At 41.2% G+C, this 23,719-nt stretch overlaps 1 protein-coding gene across 2 annotated transcripts in view; it reads left to right on the top strand.

The window, feature by feature from the left end:
- LOC121534763 (tetraspanin-4) overlaps window positions 1-15,420 on the top strand; it is a 77,986-nt gene extending 62,566 nt beyond the window's left edge. For both annotated transcript variants that reach the window (XM_045206159.1, XM_045206160.1), the window contains exons 4-8: window positions 2,390-2,464; window positions 10,973-11,074; window positions 12,207-12,338; window positions 13,892-13,975; window positions 14,935-15,420. In XM_045206159.1, coding sequence (XP_045062094.1) covers window positions 2,390-2,464; window positions 10,973-11,074; window positions 12,207-12,338; window positions 13,892-13,975; window positions 14,935-15,003 — 462 coding nt within the window. In that variant the 3' untranslated portion in view covers window positions 15,004-15,420. The remainder of the gene's footprint in view (window positions 1-2,389; window positions 2,465-10,972; window positions 11,075-12,206; window positions 12,339-13,891; window positions 13,976-14,934) is intronic.
- The last annotated feature ends 8,299 nt before the right edge of the window (window positions 15,421-23,719 follow it).

The following is a 23,719-nucleotide window of genomic DNA, read 5'->3' as shown; positions in this document are numbered from 1 at the left end:
CTGGCCCCAGGTCAAAGGTGATGTGCACCAAGGCCAGATTCCGGTCCAATCTTTAAAAACACCACCACATTGCTTTCGCCTAGCCAGTCCTTTCAGATCAGTGGCTACACAACAAAGCAAAGGGGCCGCCATTCGAGAGTAATTTGGGACCTAGCACAAGACCAGAATCGAGATGAGACACCTACAATCATACAGTTGTAACCTCCCCACCACCCCAAGTTAGTTAGTTAGTTACCGGTCTGATGCAGCTGGATTCTTAAAGGTATTGATTTGGGAGGCACCGTCCAGGCGTGGCACACCTTCAGTTTCTTCCTCCTCCTTCGATCAACAAAGAGCCTCGGTGGCTTTCATGCTGAATAGGAATCACAGAGAGTAGATAAACGCCCCGAGATCAATGGCCGACCAGCAGTTTGATTATAGTTCTCCACTCTCCCTGCCAAGGCATTGATCTCCACTAAACTGGGATATCAGCAAAGCTGGTGAGAGGAGAAACAAGTCATAACAGGACTGGTTTGGCTACTGTAGTGGGGGCTTCCCTCACAGCCACGTACAAGTATGCACACACACGTTTGTTGTTTTCGCCGGCTTGAGTGTGGTGTACATTAAGTGAGGCATTAAGTGGATGACAAAGGCTTTGCGATACCTTGTCAGTTGCACAAGTGAATGCATTCAACCGAAATGTGTCTTCCGCATTTAACCGAACCCCTCTGAATCAGAGAGTGCAGGTGGCTGCCTTAATCAACATCCGCGTCATCCACACCTTGCTCAAGGGCAGAACAGCAGATTTTACCACCTTGCCAGCTCTGGGATTCGAACCAGCAACCTTTCGGTTACTTGCCCAACGCTCTTAACCGCTAGGTTACCTGCTGCCCCGACATTAGCTAAACTCAATGTTGCTTGTTAGTTCACACAGCAGCATGTGGTTCTCATTCGAACTATGGAATGTGAATGAGTCAACTATCAACTTGATTGATGGATTGCCTGCTATCAAATTACAACCAATATCATGTTATGCTGACCAGACCGCTCGCACGCATGTTGATTTTGTCCACCCACACCAGACGCGATCAGGACACGCAGATTGAAATATGAAAACGAACTCTGAACCAACTATTATAATTTGGAGACAGGTCGAAAAGCATAAAAAATGTATCAATTTAGCTAGCTAGCTTGCTGTTGCTAGCTAATTTGTCCTGGGATATAAACATTGGGTTGTTATTTTACCTGAAATGCACAAAGTCCTCTACTCCGACAATTAATCCACAGATAAAAGGGTAAACCAAGTTCGTTTCTAGTAATCTCTACTCCTTCAGGCTTCTTCTTCTTCTTTGGACTTTATATGGTGGTTGGCAACCAACTTTAAGATGCATTACCACCACTAACTGGACTGTGGACCTCAGTTCATCTTTCAATCACCCACGTGGGTTTACACTTTTATCTGTGGATTAATTGTCGGAGTAGAGGACCTTGCGCATTTCAGGTAAAATAACAACCCAATGTTTATATCCCAGGACAAATTAGCTAGCAACCGCATAAATGTTTAATGCTTTTCGACCTGTCCCCAAATTAATATAGTTGGTTCAGAGTTCGTTTTGATATTTCAACCTGCGTGTCCTGATCGCGTCTGGTGTGGGTGGACAAAATCAACATGCGCGCGATGGCAGACGCACGCGCCCGGTCTAGTCAGCATATCAGCACTCAATTACCGCCTCCCTACCTGACATCCTGTCTAACTGACAGCCAATTGGTTTTCCTACTTCCATCTGAATTGAAGCAACTCATTCTGTGTCTCTGTTTCTAATTTCGTTAGTTGATGAATTGCTATTGGTTGAACGATTGTGAATATGGGACCAAATACTTAACTTTTTACTACTTTAATACACATATTAGTGAATTTTGCCTAATACTTTTTGGTCGCCTTAATTGGGGGGACTATGTACAAAAAGTGCTCTATTTTCTAAACTGTTCACCCAATATGAATAAAAATGCCCTCAAATTAAAGCTAACAGTGTGCACTTTAACCTCGTAGTCAAATGTGTCCCTGTCCCAATACATTTGGAGCTCACTGTATCACGGCCCAACCTGTCTCTCTTGAGTATTACTGTCTCACTCCTTCCCTTCTCTTTCTCTGTCAGTCATGAATATAAATATAAGGCGGAATGATCTAAAAGGCGTTCGATCTCGGTCTCCTCAAACTCACTCTTCCTGACACTTAGTCTCTCCCGTCTTCCCGCTCTTCATTTCTCAAGTTAAAGTTCAGACTACACAGTCATGTATTATGTCTCTGGCGAGCGTTTCCCGGGCCTGATGGGCCAACTCATAAAATGCGGTGCCCTTTTTCTAATGCACTCTCCCGCTTTCTCCCTCTATCTCTCCTCTCCCTCCACAGTTCTTCATCCTCCTTCTTCTGATCTTCTTCTTGGAGATTCTGTCCATCATGCTCTTCTTTGTTTACCAAGACCAGGTAAGGCGATGTCTCGCTCTTATTTATTTATTTTATTGTGGTTGATTCTGGTACAGTTTTTAACTCTCACAGAATGTAATCACATGTATTAATTTAAACTCATCCAATATGCTTTTCCCCTGTACAATAAACAAGTCGGATTGAAAAGCAGAGGAGCAATGGCTTTTCAACATAAATACATCTCTGCACATCAGAGCATTTCCAACTTGGGAAGGGATTAATAATACAATTCGCACACACACACACATCCTGCTCCTACATACGCACGCACGCGTACACTGGCACCATCTAAACAAGTGTTGCTCCAATGGTGGGACACCCTCCAATCTATCGAACACGGCTACTCCATTATGCATGACTTTTGGCATCCTCGCTACCCCGAGGGCCAGGGCCAAGGCCGTTGGTGTCTATAGTCTCTGTCTGTACCTTTTAGTAAATAATGATCCCACCCATCGATATTTTTCTCCACCCTCTTTATTTCCATTGAGTGTATTAGATTTTTCCCACTCTCGTACTATGTCAGGCATACTGTAGATGTACTGTAGGACTTCTTAGGAAGGAAGACAAAAGGGGAATGGTCCTCTAGCGGCTAGTTTAAATGGACTCTACAATGTTCTTGAACATCAGGGAGTCATTCCACATGGACATAAGACAGCTATATGTTAATGTTATTGTTGGGAAGGCTGTTCTTTTTTTTTTTTAAACAGTGTTTTCCATTCCGGGTACTGGAAGCCAGATGTGTGTGCTGGCTTTTATGGCAGCCCAGTACTAACACACATGATTCAGCAAGGTCTCAGTGATCAAATGAGTTGGTACATGACGTTAACGGTTATGTCAACTTGCGTTATAGCCAAATGTATCAGTTACCGCTGCAAATCTGAGTTACAAAAACAGCGTACAGTATGTTGTTGCCTTTTTCAGAAATATTCCACCTACCAGCCACGTTGATTCAACATGATTGAGAAAGTACGAAATAATGAGGAATATTTGCCCAGAGAGCTGATTCCCTGATCCTTCATCAGTATTCTGTTGCCGGGTCTCATTCCCACAACTCCACCTCTCCACTGATGGCCTGGAACACTCCCAGCTGTCTCATCACCACATCAGCCAGTGCCACCTAATGCCACTCTAGTGCCAGCCTACAGCTGCCAACCTTGCCATCTTTAACTGACTTCAATCCCTGTAACTCCAGGCAAGCATGGCAGTACCACCTAGTCCAGTTTTTCCCAATCTTGGTCCTGGGAACCACAAGGGGTGCATATTTTAGTTTTTTCCCTAGCACTACACACCTGAGTCAAATAATCAACTCATCATCAAGCATTTGATTATTTGAATCAGGTGTGTAGTGCTAGGTAAAAAACTAAAATGTGCTCCCCTCTGGGTCCCCAAGACCAGGATTGGGAAACGCTGACCTAGTCTCTTCATTACCTAGTCACATAACCACCTAATCAAATAGGGTCATTAAAAAAGTTACAGCAGCCAGGCAGGGGTTCCTTTCCAACTAGGTCAAACCAATTACTGTAGGAAAATGGTGATCCGTACGGTGTCCATATTAGGACAGACTCACATGACCATGGAAGTTGTCAAAGTCACCTGGAGTTGGTGTCGGTCACTTTCAGTTGGTATACACATTATACCTTTTTTTTCCTTTTTTATTTTTTACAATATCATTAATTAATGAATATTTGTAAAAGCTTCAATGACGACAACATTAGAATGTGACTCAAATGAAAGACAGTGACATTTTCTCCAATGTCACTGTTTCTTTTAGAACTGATGTTGGCACATATAATATAATAGCATGAATGATAGTCCTTACATAAACAAGGTGCACATTTTACCTCAGCAACATGGGACTTCTGAGGTTCAATGTAGCAATTTGAAATTGAGTCATGTAACCACTGCCTGAATGAATTTCGAGCATGGAAAAGTTCCATTTCATGCTGAGAGAAATGTTTGGTTGGTAAAACACACTACTAATCATAGTGATTCACCCATTAAATTAATGGCAACATGAAATTACTAATTCATTGGAATACCTACAAAACATAAAATGTTCTGCTCTTTGTGTGAAAAGGAGGAACCCATTGGTGAAATCCTGTAGTGGTATTTTAGAATAAGGCTGTAACGTAGCAGGGTCAACTGGCACTGAGGCATGCTCAACCAAACGCTCAAAGTACAAATACTAGCCTACAGTGAGGGAAAAAAGTATTTGATCCCCTGCGGATTTTGTACGTTTGCCCACTGACAAAGAAATGATCAGTCTATAATTTTAATGGTAGGTTTATTTGAACAGTGAAAGACAGAATAACAACAAAAAAATCCAGAAAAACACATGTCATAAATGTTATAAATTGATTTGCATTTTAATTAGGGAAATAAGTATTTGACCCCCTCTCAATCAGAAAGATTTCTGGCTCCCAGGTGTCTTTTATACAGGTAACGAGCTGAGATTAGGAGCACACTCTTAAAGGGAGTGCTCCTAATCTCAGCTTGTTACCTGTATAAAAAGACACCTGTCCACAGAAGCAATCAATCAATCAGATTCCAAACTCTCCACCATGGCCAAGACCAAAGAGCTCTCCAAGGATGTCAGGGACGAGATTGTAGACCTACACAAGGCTGGAATGGGCTACAAGACCATCGCCAAGCAGCTTGGTGAGAAGGTGACAACAGTTGGTGCGATTATTCGCAAATGGAAGAAACACAAAAGAACTGTCAATCTCCCTTGGCCTGGGGCTCCATGCAAGATCTCACCTCGTGGAGTTGCAATGATCATGAGAACGGTGAGGAATCAGCCCAGAACTACACGGGAGGATCTTGTCAATGATCTCAAGGCAGCTGGAACCATAGTCACCAAAAAACAATTGGTAACACACTACGCCGTGAAGGACTGAAATCCTGCAGCACCCGCAAGGTCCCCCTGCTCAAGAAAGCACATATACAGGGCCGTCTGAAGTTTGCCAATGAACATCTGAATGATTCAGAGGAGAACTGGGTGAAAGTGTTGTGGTCAGATGAGACCAAAATGGAGCTCTTTGGCATCAACTCAACTCGCCGTGTTTGGAGGAGGAATGCTGCCTATGACCGCAAGAACACCATCCCCACTGTCAAACATGGAGGTGGAAACATTATGCGTTGGGGGTGTTTTTCAAAGGGACGATGGACGGGGCCATGTACCGTCAAATCTTGGGTGAGAACCTCCTTCCCTCAGCCAGGGCATTGAAAATGGGTCGTGGATGGGTATTCCAGCATGACAATGACCCAAAACACATTTACAAGGCAACAAAGGAGTGGCTCAAGAAGAAGCACATTAAGGTCCTGGAGTGGCCTAGCCAGTCTCCAGACCTTAATCCCATAGAAAATCTGTGGAGGGAGCTGAAGGTTCGAGTTGCCAAATGTCAGCCTCGAAACCTTAATGACTTGGAGAAGATCTGCAAAGAGGAGTGGGACAAAATCCCTCCTGAGATGTGTGCAAACCTGGTGGACAACTACAAGAAACGTCTGACTTCTGTGATTGCCAACAAGGGTTTTGCCACCAAGTACTAAGTCATGTTCTGCAGAGGGGTCAAATACTTATTTCCCTCATTAAAATGCAAATGCATTTATAACATTTTTGACATGCGTTTTTCTGGATTTTTTTGTTGTTATTCTGTCTCACTGTTCAAATAAACCTACCATTATAATTATAGACTGATCATGTCTTTGTCAGTGGGCAAACGTACAAAATCAGCAGGGGATCAAATACTTTTTTCCCTCACTGTATTTGAACCTACGTGTGGTAAAAGTATCTGTTGATTCAAACTTCATAGGCATAAGCCAGCATGAGGGTCATGTACAAACTGTCTCCTAGGAATGCAGGGATTTTAGGTAACAGTCTAATTCAATATTGCAATCAGGTTGAGATAAAACCATAATACAAGAACTAGATAGGAGCAAAGCAGCATTGAGGAAAATAGGCTGTGGAAAACAAAACGTGAACAGCTTCTGTCAATGTTTTCCTATGAATAAATATGAATACATATGAATACATTTGAATAAACATACGACATTAAGCGGAATGACTCCAGAGAGAATAGAACCACAGAAAGGCCCCATTTTGACACTATTCACCCCTTGATGGGAGCTATCACAGACGAGCATAGATAAGCAGTTTGCCATTTTGGGACGATGCACAGAGCCTTCCCCTTCTCTTCATATTTCCTGATTCCTCGTCCAATAAACATGTCATACAGTACAATGTCTGAAATACAGTGCATTCGGAAAGTATTCAGACCCCTTTTACTTTTTCCACATTTTGTTACGTTACAGCCTTATTCTAAAATTGATTAAATTGTTCCCCCCCCCCATCCCCCATCAATCTACCCACAATACCCCATAATGACAAAGCGAAAACAGGTTTTTTAAAATGTTTGCAAAATTTATAAAAAACAGAAATACCTTATTTATATACACTACAGTTCAAAAGTTTGGAGTCACTTAGAAATGTCCTTGTTTTCGAACAAAAGCATTTTTTTTGTCCATTAAAATAACAACAAATTGATCAGTAATACAGTGTAGACATTGTTAATGTTGTAAATGGCTATTGTAGCTGGAAACGGCTGATTTGTAATGGAATATCTACATAGGCGTACAGAGGCCCATTATCAGCAACCATCAGTCCTGTGTTCCAATGGCACGTTGTGTTTGCTAATCCAAGTTGATCATTTTAAAAGGCTAATTGATCATTAGAAAACCCTTTTGTTATTATGTTAGCACAGCTAAAAACTGTTGTGCTGATTAAAGAAGCAATAAAACGGGCCTTCTTGAGACTAGTTGAGTATCTGGAGCATCAGCAATTGTGGGTTCCATTACAGGCTCAAAATTTCTTCTGAAACTCGTCAGTCTATTCTTGTTCTGAGAAATTGGCAAGAAACTGAAGATCTCGTAGAACGCTGTGCATTGCTCCCTTCACAGAACAGCGCAAACTGGCTCTAACCAGAATAGAAAGAGGAGTAGGAGGCCAAATACATTAGTGTCTTGTTTGAGAAACAGACGCCTCACAGGTCCTCAACTGGCAATAGTACCCGCAAAACACCAGTCTCAACGTCAAAAGTGAAGCGGCGACACCGGGATGCTGACCTTCTAGGCAGTTGCAAAGAAAAAGCCATATCTCAGACTGGCCAATAAAAAGAAAAGATTAAGATGGGCAACAAAAAATAATTCAGACCCTTTGCTATGAGACTCGAAATTGAGCTCAGGTACATCCTGTTTCCATTGATCATCCTTGAAATGTTTCTACAACTTGATTGGAGTCCACCTGTGGTAAATTCAATTGATTGGACATGATTTGGAAAGGCACACACCTGTCTATATAAGGTCCCACAGTTGACAGTGCATGTCAGAGCAAAAACCAAGCCATGAGGTCGAAGGAATTGTCCGTAGAGCTCCAAGACAGAATTGTTTCAAGGCACAGATCTGGGGAAGGGTACCAAAAAATGTCTGCAGCATTGAAGGTCCCAAAGAACACAGTGGCCTCCATCATTCTTAAATGGAAGAAGTTTGGAACCACCAAGACTCTTCCTAGAGCTGGCCTCCCAGCCAAACTGAGCAATCGGGAGAGAAGGGCCTTTGTCAGGGAGGTGACCAAGAACCCAATGGTCACTCTGACAGAGCTCCAGAGTTCCTCTGTGGAGATGGGAGAACCTTCCAGAAGGACAACTATCTCTGCACACCCACTAATCAGGCCTTTATGGTAGAGTGGCCAGACGGAAGCCACTTCTCAGTAAAAGGCAAATGACAGCCCGCGTGGAGTTCCTAAAGGCTCCTAAAGGACTCGCAGACCACGAGAAACAAGATTCTGTTGTCTGATGAAACCAAGATTGAACTCTTGGTCTTGAATGCCAAACGTCACGTCTGGAGGAAACCTGGCACCATCCCTATGGTGAAGCATGGTGGTGGCAGCATCATGCTGTGGGGATGTTTTTCAGTGGCAGGGACTGGGAGACTAGTCAGGATCGATAGAAAGATGAACAGAGCAAAGTACAGAGAGATCCTTGATGAAAACCTGCTCCAGAGCGCTCAGGACCTCAGACTGGGGCGAAGGTTCATCTTCCAACAGGATGACCATAAGCACACAGCCAAGACAACGCAGGAGTGGCTTCGGGACAAGTCTCTGAATGTCCTTGAGTGGCCCAGCAAAAACCCTGGACTTGAACCCGATCGAACATCTCTGGAGAGACCTGAAAATAGCTGTGCAGCAATGCTCCCCATCCAACCTGACAGAGCTTGAGAGGATCTGCAGAGAAGAATGGGAGAAACTCCCCAAATACAGGTGTGCCATGCTTGTAGCGTCAAACCCAAGAAGACTTGAGGCTGTAATCGCTGCCAAAGGTGCTTCAACAAAGTACTGAGTAAAGGGTCTGAAATAATTATGTAAATGTAATATTTAAGTGTTTTATTTTTTATTTCTAACAACCTGTTTTTGCTTTGTCATTATGGGGTATTGTGTGTAGATTGATGAGGGGGGAAAAACAATTGAATCCATTTTAGAATAAGGCTGTAACGTAACAACATTTCAAAAAGTCAACGGTGTGAATACTTTCCGAATGCACTGTTTCAACACTGTCGGAAATAAAACGTTGATCTCTCCTCTCCCTTCACTGCACTGACTGGAAAAGATTTGAAAGGGGAAAAAAATATGCTGGAAGCTCAACATTAGCCTAGCTTTCACCTGGTACGTTCTTTCAGATCAGTGCAGATGAAGGAGCAGAGGCGAGGACTGAGGAGAGGACAGATTTTTAGACAATGAGAAAGAGCAAGGGATGGTTTTCAACTGCAAGGGAAAAACAGTTGTTTCTAAATCACCCATTTGATTACAACATGATTCAGGCTAATCCATAGCAGTGTGTATAAAACAACAGTGGCTTCTGTAAGCAGCATCAAGTTGATTAGAATCACTCAAAGCAATGACTTTCAGACTGTGAGGCCGCAGCGGTTGCCAGTTGCTGAAAATGAAACAAAATCCTTCTTTGAATCTCTAATCTAATATGGTAGGTTTCGCTGTCTTGTGGTGACCCGGCATATATGAGTCAGTGTGTTCCAAGGCAATACACGGGATATGCTAATGTCTCTCCCCCTACCGTATTTAAAGCCCATTTTTGTTTCACTTATCTCTCACTTTCTATGTTTCTTCCTGACTTGAAAGAAAATGTATGTGTTTGTCTGTAGGGCTGGTTTCACTGGAAAGATATTCTTTCCTTTCTTTTATCCATTTTCTTTCCACAAGTTCTCTCCTTCCGTTGATCCGATGCCATGAATGTCTCCATTGAGCATTTAAAAAAAAATTGAAATGTAATTTCCCCCGCCTACAACAATGTGTTTTCTACCCACATAATACCAACTTTGTTTATGTTTACTTTCAGGTCGCAGTTGCAAAAGCAGTGAATTATGGTCTTCAATATTGTTTTTCGCATTTTTTTGTGTACCTTGTCTCGTGCTTCCTCTGCTATTCATTTATTTCCTGCTCTCTCTCCCCTTTCTCTCTCTCCCATTCTCTCCTTCTCTCGCTCTCTCTCTCTGCCCTTCACCTACTCTCTCTCTCCTTCTAAATAATTGATGCCTCCCTCCTTACCTTGCCTGCTGTAGTCAAGGAGGCGACGGCAGTCCCGAGGACAACATTGATTCGGAGCTAGCAGTGAAGCAGCAGTTCACCCTCCCTGCTAATGAGAGCCTATTAGGCTCAGCTTGAAAAGTCAAACTTTAACTAAAAGTTTAAAACATTTATCAGAGTCGATTAGTCTTTCTCCAGACCGATTTGATCATGCATTTTTAAAAGTTACAGCAGTGTCATGATTGGAAGTCTGAGCCAGTATCTGCTGGAAAGATACTATGATACTTATTTCCTAAGGGACATATTCTGACTTGAAATAGCACTAAACTCGAATTTGTCTCCCATTGACGTCAATGAATGACGCGAAAGTCAGAGTTAAGTGTGCATCTCAAGTCAGAATAAGGCCCGTTGTGCTTTCAGCAGAGCAAGTTTTGCTCCTGTTATTTTCAGAAGGGAATACAAGACAAGAACAAAGCTAAAATCATGACATTTTAGTAACACTTCCCATGAAGGCCTTACTCATGCTATTTTATCCTTTGTGTTACCTTTGTGTTCTACATTGTACCAGTATATTATTTTGCTCAGAAAAATATCAGGTATAGAGTCTATTATTCATGCTACATTGCGGCTGTGTTGAAACGGCTGTAAACAGATGTGATTCAGCGGATTGAACAGACCACTGATGGTGTCAGCCTGTAGCCCTCTACACAAACATGCCAAAAGACTACATTACCCTACTGGCACAGTTTTTGAGAGAGCAAAGGCTCTGGGTCAATGGCGATCAATCAGATTGATGTCTTGTTTGTTGACTGAATGTGTAAATAAGGTTAAGTCATGTGTTTCGGAGTCGTGTGTGTTTTGCATGAGTAAGGATGTTCATGTCTTCACCTTCATGTCTTTGTGTGTCTTGTATCCAGATTGATCACCATGCCCAGAGGGATTTGAAGAGGGGACTCCAGCTCTTTGGCACCGAAGGCAACGTGGGCTTGACCAACGCCTGGATGATTATACAAACGGATGTAAGTCCTTAAGCAAGGCACTTAACCCTAATTGCTCCTCTGTCGTTCTGGATAAGAGCGTCTGCTAATTGACTAAAATATTAATGTAAAATGTAAGTCAACTTGTCCTGCTTAGACTGTCCCCTGGTGGTCAACAGTAGAACAGTACAGTCGTCTTAAATTAGCCTGGTCACAGATCTGTTTATGCCACTGCATGACAATGACCATAGGAGTTAGCAAGACAGTACAATCAGATCTGGGACCAGGCTAGTGTTAAAACAGGCTAAGCTTGGAGAAATACAGTACTGCACGCTAATTACATGATCATATGTACCACTTCATAGGGACGAGGGATTACGCAATCTAACCTGATTCCAACCAATAAGAATAGCCTTGGATAGCCTTGGATTCTTTAAATAGGCTGCCAAACAGTAAGAGAAATGCAAATTGGACTGCACGACTCTCCGAAGAACAACACTGTTTGTTTCCACACTCACTTTGATGTGCTTGGCTTTGTATTATTCATGACCAAAATTCACAGCTCAAATCATGGGCAAAGGAAGGTAGGAAACACAAGGTGAGGAAAGATAGTAGAGAAAAGATTGAATAAAAGGAGCTGATAAAAATGGCGCAGGCACTGCTGGTGAAAGCTGTCGAGAGACATCAAAAGATACAAGATACCAGACTTTGGGCTGTTTGATTACAGAATGGGCCCTTTTTACATTATAAAGTCCAGTTTGATTGTTGGTAGTGTGCATTAGTGAGGTTGTGTGACTGACTGCACATCTGAGTGAGAGGGAGAGAGAGACCATGTGTTCAAGATTAAATTCTAGATTGAGTCACATGTCAAAACCGCAGCAAGAGTTCTCATTCCATAAGACCAAGTTTACCCTCTCCACCCACCACTGAATACATTACCACACTGCAAAATGCACCCAGGCAAAGATCTAGTTTCAATTCAGTAATGACCACTTTGGAGTGACGAGGGAGAACTATCCAAATAAAAGACGCGACAGAGATATGTTTAACATACATATGTCAGTGCCTAAGAACGATCTCTGTTTATGAATCATACAGAATGGTTTTAGTGTGTAGCATGTTTGGTTTTCCTCTCTGTTGGGTCATTGACGTGCAGTGTCCTTGTCTGGTGTAGTTCCGCTGCTGTGGCGTGACCAACCATACGGACTGGTTTGAGGTGTATAACGCCAGCCGCGTGCCCGACTCCTGCTGTCTGGAGTACAGCGACAACTGTGGCCTCGAGAACCCAGGGACCTGGTGGACCGCGGTAAGATGCACAGAATCACACATACTCTCTCTCTCTCTGTCTCTCTGTCTCTCTGACACACGTATGCACACGCATGCACACTAGTTGTTCCCAAATGTTGTTTTTGGTGCCCAAATGTAATTTATTTGGTCCAAAAGCCTTCCTTGTGACCAACCAGGTAAACAAAGCATTACAGTATACTGTTCATAAATCTCAGACAATCCACCCACAGTCCACTGAGTGTTTGCTAAAACCCAACCCACGCTTTGGGAAACACTGCTCTGCTGAAGATAATTACCTGTTCTCATATGCCTTATACCCCAGGTATTGAAATATAAGGGGTATTTAACCCTAAGGTCAGAAATCGGTCTTCTCATGGAAACGTCTGTAGTGTTAGACGTTTTTGTGAGAAGACTGATTTTCGGGATGCCTCCTGGTCTGACAAACATGGGCGTATGCGGTGGATTGAGATGCAGCCCATACAAAAAACCCAGATATCTCTAGTTTAGACAGATTTTGATGTTGATTTTTTAGTTATGTTAATCGTCTCTATGGGGTTTTTAAATCTGGGCCTTGAGGTCTGCAGCAGCCCTGCTGATTTTCTTTATTTTGCCCCTGGTAGTTAATTAATATATAATTATATTATTACTTGATTAATACCTGTGTTTGGCGAGATAATCCACTCAACTGGTGTCCCAGGTCTAAATCCCTGATTATAGGGGAAGACTGAAAACCAGCAGTGCTAAAACTGAGGCATAAATTCTTTCTGCCATATACCATGCCAGGCTCATGCACTCTGTGCCAGTCCCATCGCTGTATGCCATTGTCTATGCCACTTTTTTCATTATTACAACAACCACTTCAGCTGCTTTGAGGATATATAAACTATTCACAATTTGTTACGTAAAGACTTGTATTTGTCTAGTGGTATATCATCATTTTCATTGACACTGTGTTACACGTAATGTCTCTTGAATGTTGAAAAGGGAGAGTTGGAGAAACTGGTTGCAGTTGCCTAAGTGTATATCCTGTTCATGTTGGCAATGAAAAATTCATCCCGCTCGCTTGTTTAAATGTTGTCCCGGCACAGAGCAATGGTACCATCTGCAAGTTACTCCCATCCTTCCGTCCATAGTGCTAAATAGGGATGGTAGCTATCCCAGGGAACATTGGTTCAAAAGAGCAGAGGGGGGAAATAGTTGAAGGCATCCGCTTAGCTAACATGACAAGGAGATGATTTGCAGAGTAAAAGGCATGTATGGGAGGATGTGTCACTTTGTGTTGGGTGGTGTAGAAAAGGGCCTGTGGGCCCGATACTCTTGTAAGTCTACCAAGACTAGCACCAGATGGACTGAATGAGGAAACACATAAAACATGTTCGTTTTGTTTTCTCTAATCTTAAAAATAAAATAACTTTTTCTATGGCTGTTCTATCGACTGAAATTAAATGGAATTGACCCCAACCCTGCTGTAGGCTACACTTAGGCACCTCATGCTATAAATGTGGGTTAATGTGATGTTTTTTGTATAATGTGCTGTAACATTTTTGTTTACATTTCTGTGTGTCTCCACAGCCATGCTACGAGCGGGTGAAGGATTGGCTACAAGAGAATCTGGTGGCCCTGTGGCTATTTGCTTTGTGTACGGCACTCACACAGGTACAGACACTGGTGACACAATTGTACTGTTCAGTGCACATTGAAAGTGCTTTGCATGCCTATGTTTCAGTGGGTAGCATTTTATAGTGATGTCTATTGACAGGGAACCACAACATCTTAGCTTGGCACCAGAAGATCGGTATCTGCTTTTCCAACTTTTCCAACTTTGCCATACAGACCCCATTCCAAATATCTGCGCATATGAACATTTACTGTAGCTTGCATTGGGGTCAGACTGAATGACATGACAACACAAGTCAGAGGAGTTGGTTAAAGCACATATTGTACAGATCTGGAACCAGGCTAATCTCACTAATAATTGATAAGAAATTAGATGATTTGAAAGTAGGCCACTATTAACTATTACAGTGAATTCCAATTCCAATTTCTGAGGTTGTTCCTTTTATTCTCAATGGAGACACTGGTCGTGTCCAAATACCCATACTAACTTACTACATACTTAAACTGCATACTATTTAGCAAGTAGCGTAGTAAAAAGTATACAGTATGCCACGACTGCAACCTGTGTTGCAGAATAAATGTAACCACACCTTTGTTTTATCACAAAAGATAGCAACCTCTGTCCAGTGAAGTCCACAAAGCATATTGCATGTATAGTTACATGACCTACAGCATGGTCAAGCAAGTTAATGTTTCTGACATATTCGGACCACTAAACAACTGTTGATTTATAATAATAATATAATATAATAATATGCCATTTAGCAGACGCTTTTATCCAAAGCGACTTACAGTCATGCGTGCATACATTTTTGTGTATGGGTGGTCCCGGGGATCGAACCCACTACCTTGGCGTTACAAGCGCCATGCTCTTTTATTTGCATACTCAAATGGCCTACTATTTAGGACGCAAGTATGGGTATTCAGACATGGCCACTGTATTGATGATGTAGTTGTGTCACATTGGTTTTGGTTGTGTATGTGTTCCCTTTGTTTAGATTCTGGGTTTGGTCTTCTCAATGACGATGTTCTGCCAAGCAGTCAAAGTGGAGACCTTCTACGCCTAGCAGTGTCCCCTCTGCCCCAAAGGATTCTGGGAATGAGTGAGGCACACACCCCTCTCCCCCTCCCTTTACTCTGTGACAGACCTTTCTCAGCAACGCCCTCGCCGACCAATCCTCATGTAACATCTTCACAATGTCATATCGGGAGCCGATGGATGGTCTTTGCTCAATGAAATGTTATTCACTCATTCTGTGGTCAACATATATATGTAATATATAGAAATACGTATAGAGATGTAATCCTTTTTGAAAGATATGTTTTAAATTATTTTGAATCATTCCATAATCTAAGTGTTTTGAAACGAGAGGAGAGCTAAGGAATGCAGGTCAAGAGTGCATTTTGTAAGACAGGCCATGTGAGTACTAAAGTGCATGGCTCTTATAATGGTGTTTACTAAATGTTTGGCTCGTCCAAATCGACTTTTCCTTGAGTTTTTTTTTCTTCCACCATCAAGAAATACAGTAAATTAGAATGCATTGTAACAGTGAATTCATAATAATACTTATTTAATGAACTAGTTAATCTGGAGGGATTTATTATATATAAATTATAATAATATAAATCAGTATAGCAACTTCAATACTAAGAATGTCTGGATGTTCACAAAACCCATGAAAATAGACAATGGTCCCTAGGCCCATCTAGTGTTGTACAGATCAACAAAACCAACATGAGTCATCCTAGGCTACTAAATGTCTCTTGAGATCTGACTGTCACAGAATCTGTCAAGATCCTGGACAACGTCTCCCTGCTGTGGCCTAGGGGCATTTCTTTCTCACAGCTCTCATCAATGTTATTACATTCACATTGACCCAACTTCTGTGTGACCCCACGAATAACCATTCCCTGTGTCCTATGTCTACAGTTGTTTAGCTATTTCTAGCTAGGTAGACCATACAGGCTTCCATACCAAATGCATGAGAACATCAGAAAACTCTGCAAAACAACCTTTGATTAGAAATATTTATGTGGGTTCAAAATCTCTCTTGGTAGCCTGACATGTAGTTTGACTGTCGGTGTCAGCGGAGTCTTGGTAGCAGCTGTGCATTTCTGTTTACACAATGAACACTGGGGAAAAATATATATTTACAAAAAATATATACAGTGAGGGAAAAAAGTATTTGATCCCCTGCTGATTTTGTACGTTTGCCCACTGACAAAGAAATGATCAGTCTATAATTTTAATGGTAGGTTTATTTGAACAGTGAGAGACAGAATAACAACAACAAAATCCAGAAAAACGCATGTCAAAAAAAACAATATATATCATATGTTATAAATTGATTTGCATTTTAATGAGGGAAATAAGTATTTGACCCCCTCTCAATCAGAAAGATTTCTGGCTCCCAGGTGTTTTTTATACAGGTAACGAGCTGAGATTAGGAGCACACTCTTAAAGGCAGTGCTCCTAATCGGAGCTTGTTACCTGTATAAAAGACACCTGTCCACAGAAGCAATCAATCAATCAGATTCCAAACTCTCCACCATGGCCAAGACCAAAGAGCTCTCCAAGGATGTCAGGGACAAGATTGTAGACCTACACAAGGCTGGAATGGGCTACAAGACCATCGCCAAGCAGCTTGGTGAGAAGGTGACAACAGTTGGTGCGATTATTCGCAAATGGAAGAAACACAAAAGAACTGTCAATCTCCCTTGGCCTGGGGCTCCATGCAAGATCTCACCTCGTGGAGTTGCAATGATCATGAGAACGGTGAGGAATCAGCCCAGAACTACACAGGAGGATCTTGTCAATGATCTCAAGGCAGCTGGAACCATAGTCACCAAAAAACAATTGGTAACACACTACCCTGTGAAGGACTGAAATCCTGCAGCGCCCGCAAGGTCCCCCTGCTCAAGAAAGCACATATACAGGGCCGTCTGAAGTTTGCCAATGAACATCTGAATGATTCAGGAGTGTTTTGGTCAGATGAGACCAAAATCGAGCTCTTTGGCATCAACTCAACTCGCCGTGTTTGGAGGAGGAGGAATGCTGCCTATGACCCCAAGAACACCATCCCCACCGTCAAACATGGAGGTGGAAACATTATGCTTTGGGGGTGTTTTTCTGCTAAGGGGACAGGACAACTTCACCGCATCAAAGGGACGATGGACGGGGCCATGTACCGTCAACTCTTGGGTGAGAACCTCCTTCCCTCAGCTAGGGCATTGAAAATGGGTCGTGGATGGGTATTCCAGCATGACAATGACCCAAAACACATGGCCAAGGCAACAAAGGAGTGGCTCAAGAAGAAGCACATTAAGGTCCTGGAGTGGCCTAGCCAGTCTCCAGACCTTAATTCCATAGAAAATCTGTGGAGGGAGCTGAAGGTTCGAGTTGCAAAACGTCAGCCTCGAAACCTTAATGACTTGGAGAAGATCTGCGAAGAGGAGTGGAACTAAATCCCTCCTGAGATATGTGGAAACCTGGTGGCCAACTACAAGAAACGTCTGACCTCTGTGATTGCCAACAAGGGTTTTGCCAGCAAGTACTAAGTAATGTTTTGCAGAGGGGTCAAATACTTATTTCCCTCATTAAAATGCAAATCAATTTATAACATTTTTGACATGCGTTTTCCTGGATTTTTTTGTTGTTATTCTGTCTCTCACTGTTCAAATAAACCTACCATTAAAATTATAGACTGATCATGTCTTTGTCAGTGGGCAAATGTACAAAATCAGCAGGGGATCAAATACTTTTTTCCCTCACTGTATGGGGGATTGGAAATGTAGACAATTACATTGATGGAAGCTACAATCTATCTGCAATATTAAAGCTGATCTACCCCCTAAAAAAACCCACTGGGAAAACTGCCTGCGTCTTCAGATGCTACAGTTAAGCACTAGCCAGTGGTAGATAACAGGTGTATTTCCTGTCCACAACAACATCTTTGACTGGACAGGCGTGCACACACACACGCAGGCACACACAGGTAGGGGAGACCGGGTTGGGGAACAAAGTAACCCTTTTAGGCTTTTGTTTATTATGAAAAGATTTGAGTTAGATTAATATTTTGATCAACAACGTACATATCTACGTTTCTAGGACTTAACATGCTGCAGGGTTAACTACAACACTGTCTTCAATGGTAAAAATGAGTGGTAATTGAAAATGTTTATGATTTAAAACTGATATTTGGATGAAAATACACTAAATTTACAAATATTTCCATTTTATATCTTTTAGGCATGTCATATTGACCAGAAACGCAAAATAGAGAAATTCATATAGCCTATTTTATATTAGCATTCAAAGGTATGAATTTGACTTATTTATTTAAAATGTTGCAGTGTCCAAATGAAAAAAACAAAGCAAACAATATTTAGTAACAATAATAATATGGCAACTACTGGTTAATAATAATAATACAAATAATAAAAACTTACCTTAACAGCATAAAAATGTTTTGTACAACTACTAATAGGCCTAAAACGAATAAAAACTACTGCTAAACTACTAATAAAACTATTAAACCTAAGTACCTATAATATATAGCCTACATGCATACATATTTACAAGTATCTTAACATCTAGGGTGTAGTGGGTTAAATCACGCTTTGGTGATTACATTTCACTTCCTTAAGTTACACTATATTTTTGTTAAAATGCAACAATTTCAAAATGTTTACTGAGTTACAGTTTAATTAGTAAATCAGTCAATTTTAATTAATTATTTAGGCACTAATCTATGGATTCCATGACTGGGAATACAGATATGCATCTGTTGGTGACAGATACTGTATCTTTAAAAAAGGTAGGGGCGTGGATCATAAAACCATTTGCCTCATACAGTGCGACATCTCCTTCGCATATAGTTGATCAGGCTGTTGATTGTGGCCTGTGGAATGTTGTCCCACTCCTCTTCAATGGCTGTGCGAAGTTGCTGGATATCGGCGGGAACTGGAACACGCTGTCGTACACGTCAATCCAGAGCATCCCAAACATGCTCAATGGGTGACATGTCTGGTGAGTATGCAGGCCATGGAAGAACTGGGACATTTTCAGCTTCCAGGAATTGTGTACAGATCCTTGCGACATGGGGCCGTGCATTATCACGCTGAAACATAAGGGGGTGGCGGCGGATTAATGGCATGACAATGGGCCTCAGGATCTCATCACGGTATCTCTGTGCATTAAAATTGCCATTGCTCATGAAACCAACACTTTACATTTTGCTTTAACATTTTTGTTCAGTATATATTTACTTTAGGGCCTCAAAACCCATTGCATGACCACCAAACTGCAGTATGCTTAAACCTCCCCCAGTCACTACAGGCACCCTAAAGGTTATACTAAAATGTTTCACATATTAAAGGGGTATATGTTATTTCCTTTCAACATTGAACAAATGTCCACACATGCTTTTCTCCCCCCTACTCTCGCCAGCTCTTTGAGACCTCTGCTATTGCGCCTCGAGTTCATCATAGGCCTACTTTCTGTAAACCTCTCCCTCCACTCAGCGGAGCCATAATTCATTCCCATGTTCGCTTGCGTTCTCCCTTCGCGGTCGCCCTCTTTCACCTCTCCACTCTCTCGTCTGTCTGAAGCCGCTGACTGAGTTGATTAAACAGCAAAGACGGAGAGCTGACTCGGAGTGCAAACATGACAATGGTTGAACTGGAGATATTTCACAGTCTGCTTTTATCTACAAAGGTGATTGTCCTGGGAGTACAGCCGCTGTATTGTCCTGGAGACTGAGGTCGTCTAGTAGAGTTGCTTTTTTTTTTAAATGTCAGTGTTCGTTAATTACAACCACTTAATTTGTTAAAAGGTGTCTAAAGGTAGGGATAGCCCTAGGCTACAGGGTGCACAGCTCTGTTCCTTGAGTGCCACATGCATATTTTCATTGTTGCTTTTTATAGGGACTGATTTCTACCTTGGAAACAGGTGAACACACTCTCCAGCCAATCACAATACAATTAAGTACCAGGTAGAAACTAAAATCAGGTGCATGTTCAGCAGGACTCAAAAATATGTGATGTAGAACAGACATGCCTCTGACATGTAGAACAAGGCATCATGTCGGCTCTATTCATGTTTTTTCTATCTGCAACGTTCGACAAAGTTTGTCAACTGAACGTAGTGCAGCCCTTGTGGACTTGAGGGCCTGAGCTGTGCAACCCTACTGTAGAATAATGACATTTCCAACTGAAGGCAAAATGTTTTTGACTGAATATGGTATCTATGTCAGAAGTATTTTACCTAGACCAATATCCCACTTGCTTTAACTGGCAGAATACCTTATTGTCAAAATTAATATATTGTAGCAGCTGAATTTCTGTAGTTCAATGCTTCCTTTGTCTCCCCCTTCTGGCTATTGGGATAAAATCCATATTGTGGTCTCAAAATATATTTATATTTGGCACAAAATAGAAAAACGATGTAACTGGGAATCGAAATGATATGCTTTGCGATCTGGAGGGCAGCCTTTTGCATCCCCCCCAATGGTCCAAATGTGGAATCTGTACCCTTGCTGATATCATGGACAGTAATGGTTTGAGAACATTAAAAGATTTGAAAGACACACATTAACAGGTAACTCCTTTTTCCCCCATATTTACAATTTAGGTCAGTAATGCTATGGGAAACCCAACTACTGAACCATCCAATGATGGGATTTATAAATAATTTAAATGGGCTCCCGAAAGGACTGATCACTATAATATATATATATATATATATATATATATATATATTGTAAATACACCATCCATAGTGTAATTCAAAACTTCACCATGCTCAAAGGGATATTCAATGTATGCTAAAAAAACAAAAAAATCGACCAATAGGTGCCCTTCTTTGCGAGGCATTGGAAAACCTCCCTGGTCTTTGTGGTTGAATCGGAGTTTGAAATTCACTGCTCGACTGAGGGACCTTACAGATAATCATAAAAAATGTATGTTAAACACTTTTATTGCACACAGAGTGAGTCCATGCCACTGACTTATTATGTAACTTGTTAAGCAAATTTCACACCTGAACTTATTTAGGCTTGCCATAACAAAGGGGTTGAATACTTATTGACTCAAGACATTTCAGCTTTTCATTTTTAATGAATTTGTAAAAATGTTGAAAAACATAATTCTACTTTGACATAATGGGGTATTGTGGGTAGGCCAGTGACACAAAATCTCAATTTAATCAATTTTAAATTCAGGCTGTTACACCAAAAAAATAAGTAAAGGGGTGTTAATACTTTCTGAAGGCACTGTACATACAAAAATATATTATTTTTATATATATATAGTACCAGTCAAAGATTTGGACACACCTACTCATTCCAGGGTTTTTCTTTATTTGTACTATTTTCTACATTGTAATTAATAGTGAAGACATCAAAACTATGAAATAACACATATGGAATCATGTAGTAACCAAAAAAGTGTTAAACAAATCAAATTATATTTTATATTTGAGATTCTTCAAAGTAGCCACCCTTTGCCATGGTGACACACTCTTGGCATTCTCTCAACCAGCTTCATGAGGTAGTCACCTGGAATGCATTTCAATTAACAGGTGTGCCTTGTTAAAAGTTAATTTGTGGAATTTATTTCCTTCTTAATGCGTTTGAGCCAATCAGTTGTGTTGTGACAAGGTAGGGTGGGTATACAGAAGATAGCCCTATTTGGTAAAAGACCAAGTCCATATTATGGCAAGAACAGCTCAAATAAGCAAAGAGAAACGACAGTCCATCATTACTTTAAGACATGAAGGTCAGTCAATACGGAAAATGTCAAGAACTTTGAAAATGTTATGGTGTGGGGGTGCTTTGCTGGTGACACTGTCAGTGATTTATTTAGAATTCAAGGCACACTAAACCAGCATGTCTACCACAGCATTCTGCAACAATACGCCATTCCATCTGTTTTGGGCTTAGTGGGACTATCATTAGTTTTTCAACAAGACAATGACACAACACATCTCCAGGCTATGTAAGGCTATTTGACCAAGAAGGAGAGTGATGGAGTGCTGCATCAGATGACCTTCACAATCCCCCGACCTCAACCCAATTGAGATGGTTTGGGATGAGTCGGACCGCAGAGTGAAGGAAAAGCAGCCAACAAGTGCTCCGCATATGTGGGAACTCCTTCAAGACTGTTGGAAAAGCATTCCAGGTGAAGCTGGTTGAGAGAATGCCAAGGGTGTGCAAAGCTGTCATCAAGGCAAAGAGTGGCTATTTGAAGAATCTCAAATAGAAAATATATTTTGATTTGTTTAACACTTTTTTGTTTACTACATGATTCCATATGTGTTATTTCATAGTTTTGATGTCTTCACTATTATTCTACAATGTAAAAAATAAAGAAGAACCCTTGAATGAGTAGGTGTGTCCAAACTTTTGCCTGGTAGTGTATATATAGTGCCTTCAGAAAGTATTTACACCCCTTTTACTAATAAGTCAAGGGCTATGAATACTTTCTGAAGGTACTGTATACACCTATCTTCATATGTTTTACTTTCTTTGCTTTCAGGCCCACAGGGAAGGGGTGGTAGGGGGAGGGTTTTCTCTGGTCGCTGGGATGGGGTGCAGGAGGGTGGATCTATGTACTTTTTAAATATTTTGGCCCGTCTGTGATCTTACCACTCCTCCCAGAAGAAAACATGTAATAATAAAAAGCTGTTCACAAAAATACTAGTATTTCACCTAGGAGTACATAGAGACTTGTGCCAGCTTGTGAGGATTAAAATAGCCCATAGTATGCTGCTATTTTAACACGTAGCTGCTGAAACCCAACTGTGGTCACACCTGCAGAGCCATCTGGGCTGGTGTGTGTTTCTATCTCAGTGTATTACATAGAACAGTAGTTAGCGAGTGCATTAGCATGTATTATGCAGCATTATCATAATTATGCTTCAAAGTTATCAAGGTTACATTTTCCATCCGTTTTTTGTTATATGATTATGTGTAATAACTGACAGACCATATAACTCAGCATGACAAGCTTATTCCATCAGGAGTCCTCCCTCGTGCCACCAAATATAATATTTACAGCAAATGACAAAGCAGGCCACCATCACTGAATATTTTATGTGGGTATTCACAAAACATCCAAGCTAATTATGACAATGACTTGTAGTCAAATTCGATATTTGCTGTGTGTACCTCAACTCTCAGTACAGTGCATGTAGTATTCACAAACATCAACCCTTCGTCTAACATCTACTGGCAGCTGAATAACACGACACAGCCCTAATTAAAGTAGAGTTAATTTCTTAGAACTAAAAATCTCAACTCACTCAGCTCACATTGTTGAATATAAGGTCATATTTATATTCTGAATTATCTCTAGTTAAGGTGAAGTTAATACTGTTGATATGAGCTGCATGTTCTCTCATTATATTATTCTTAAACATTCTTTGATTAGACATTTCCTCTAACCAGCCCCAAAGGAATCTTCCAGACTCCAAATGAGATGGATCATCATCATGCATCACAGTCACGTCCAAACCTTCTCTGCCTACTTTGTCAGCACTTTCTGGGATTGCACCAGAATTCCCATAATAATATCTCTCAAATCTCTATATCATTACGGCTAGTTTGATGTTTTGGGGGGGGTCAAAACCCTACTTCAAAGCTGAAAAAAACCTACATCAAAGCTGAAAAAACCCTACATCAAATAGATTACATATATCTTAATCAAACTATAGAATTATGGATGTCTTTGAGGATGTTTAAAAATAAACTTGATACAACCCTGAAAATATGCCTATTAAACACT

This window comes from Coregonus clupeaformis, chromosome 21 (genome assembly GCF_020615455.1).
Source record: "Coregonus clupeaformis isolate EN_2021a chromosome 21, ASM2061545v1, whole genome shotgun sequence".
Taxonomy (NCBI): Eukaryota; Metazoa; Chordata; class Actinopteri; order Salmoniformes; family Salmonidae; genus Coregonus; species Coregonus clupeaformis.
Note: the sequence above shows the minus strand (reverse complement) of the source record. Positions and strands in the feature narration are given on the sequence as shown.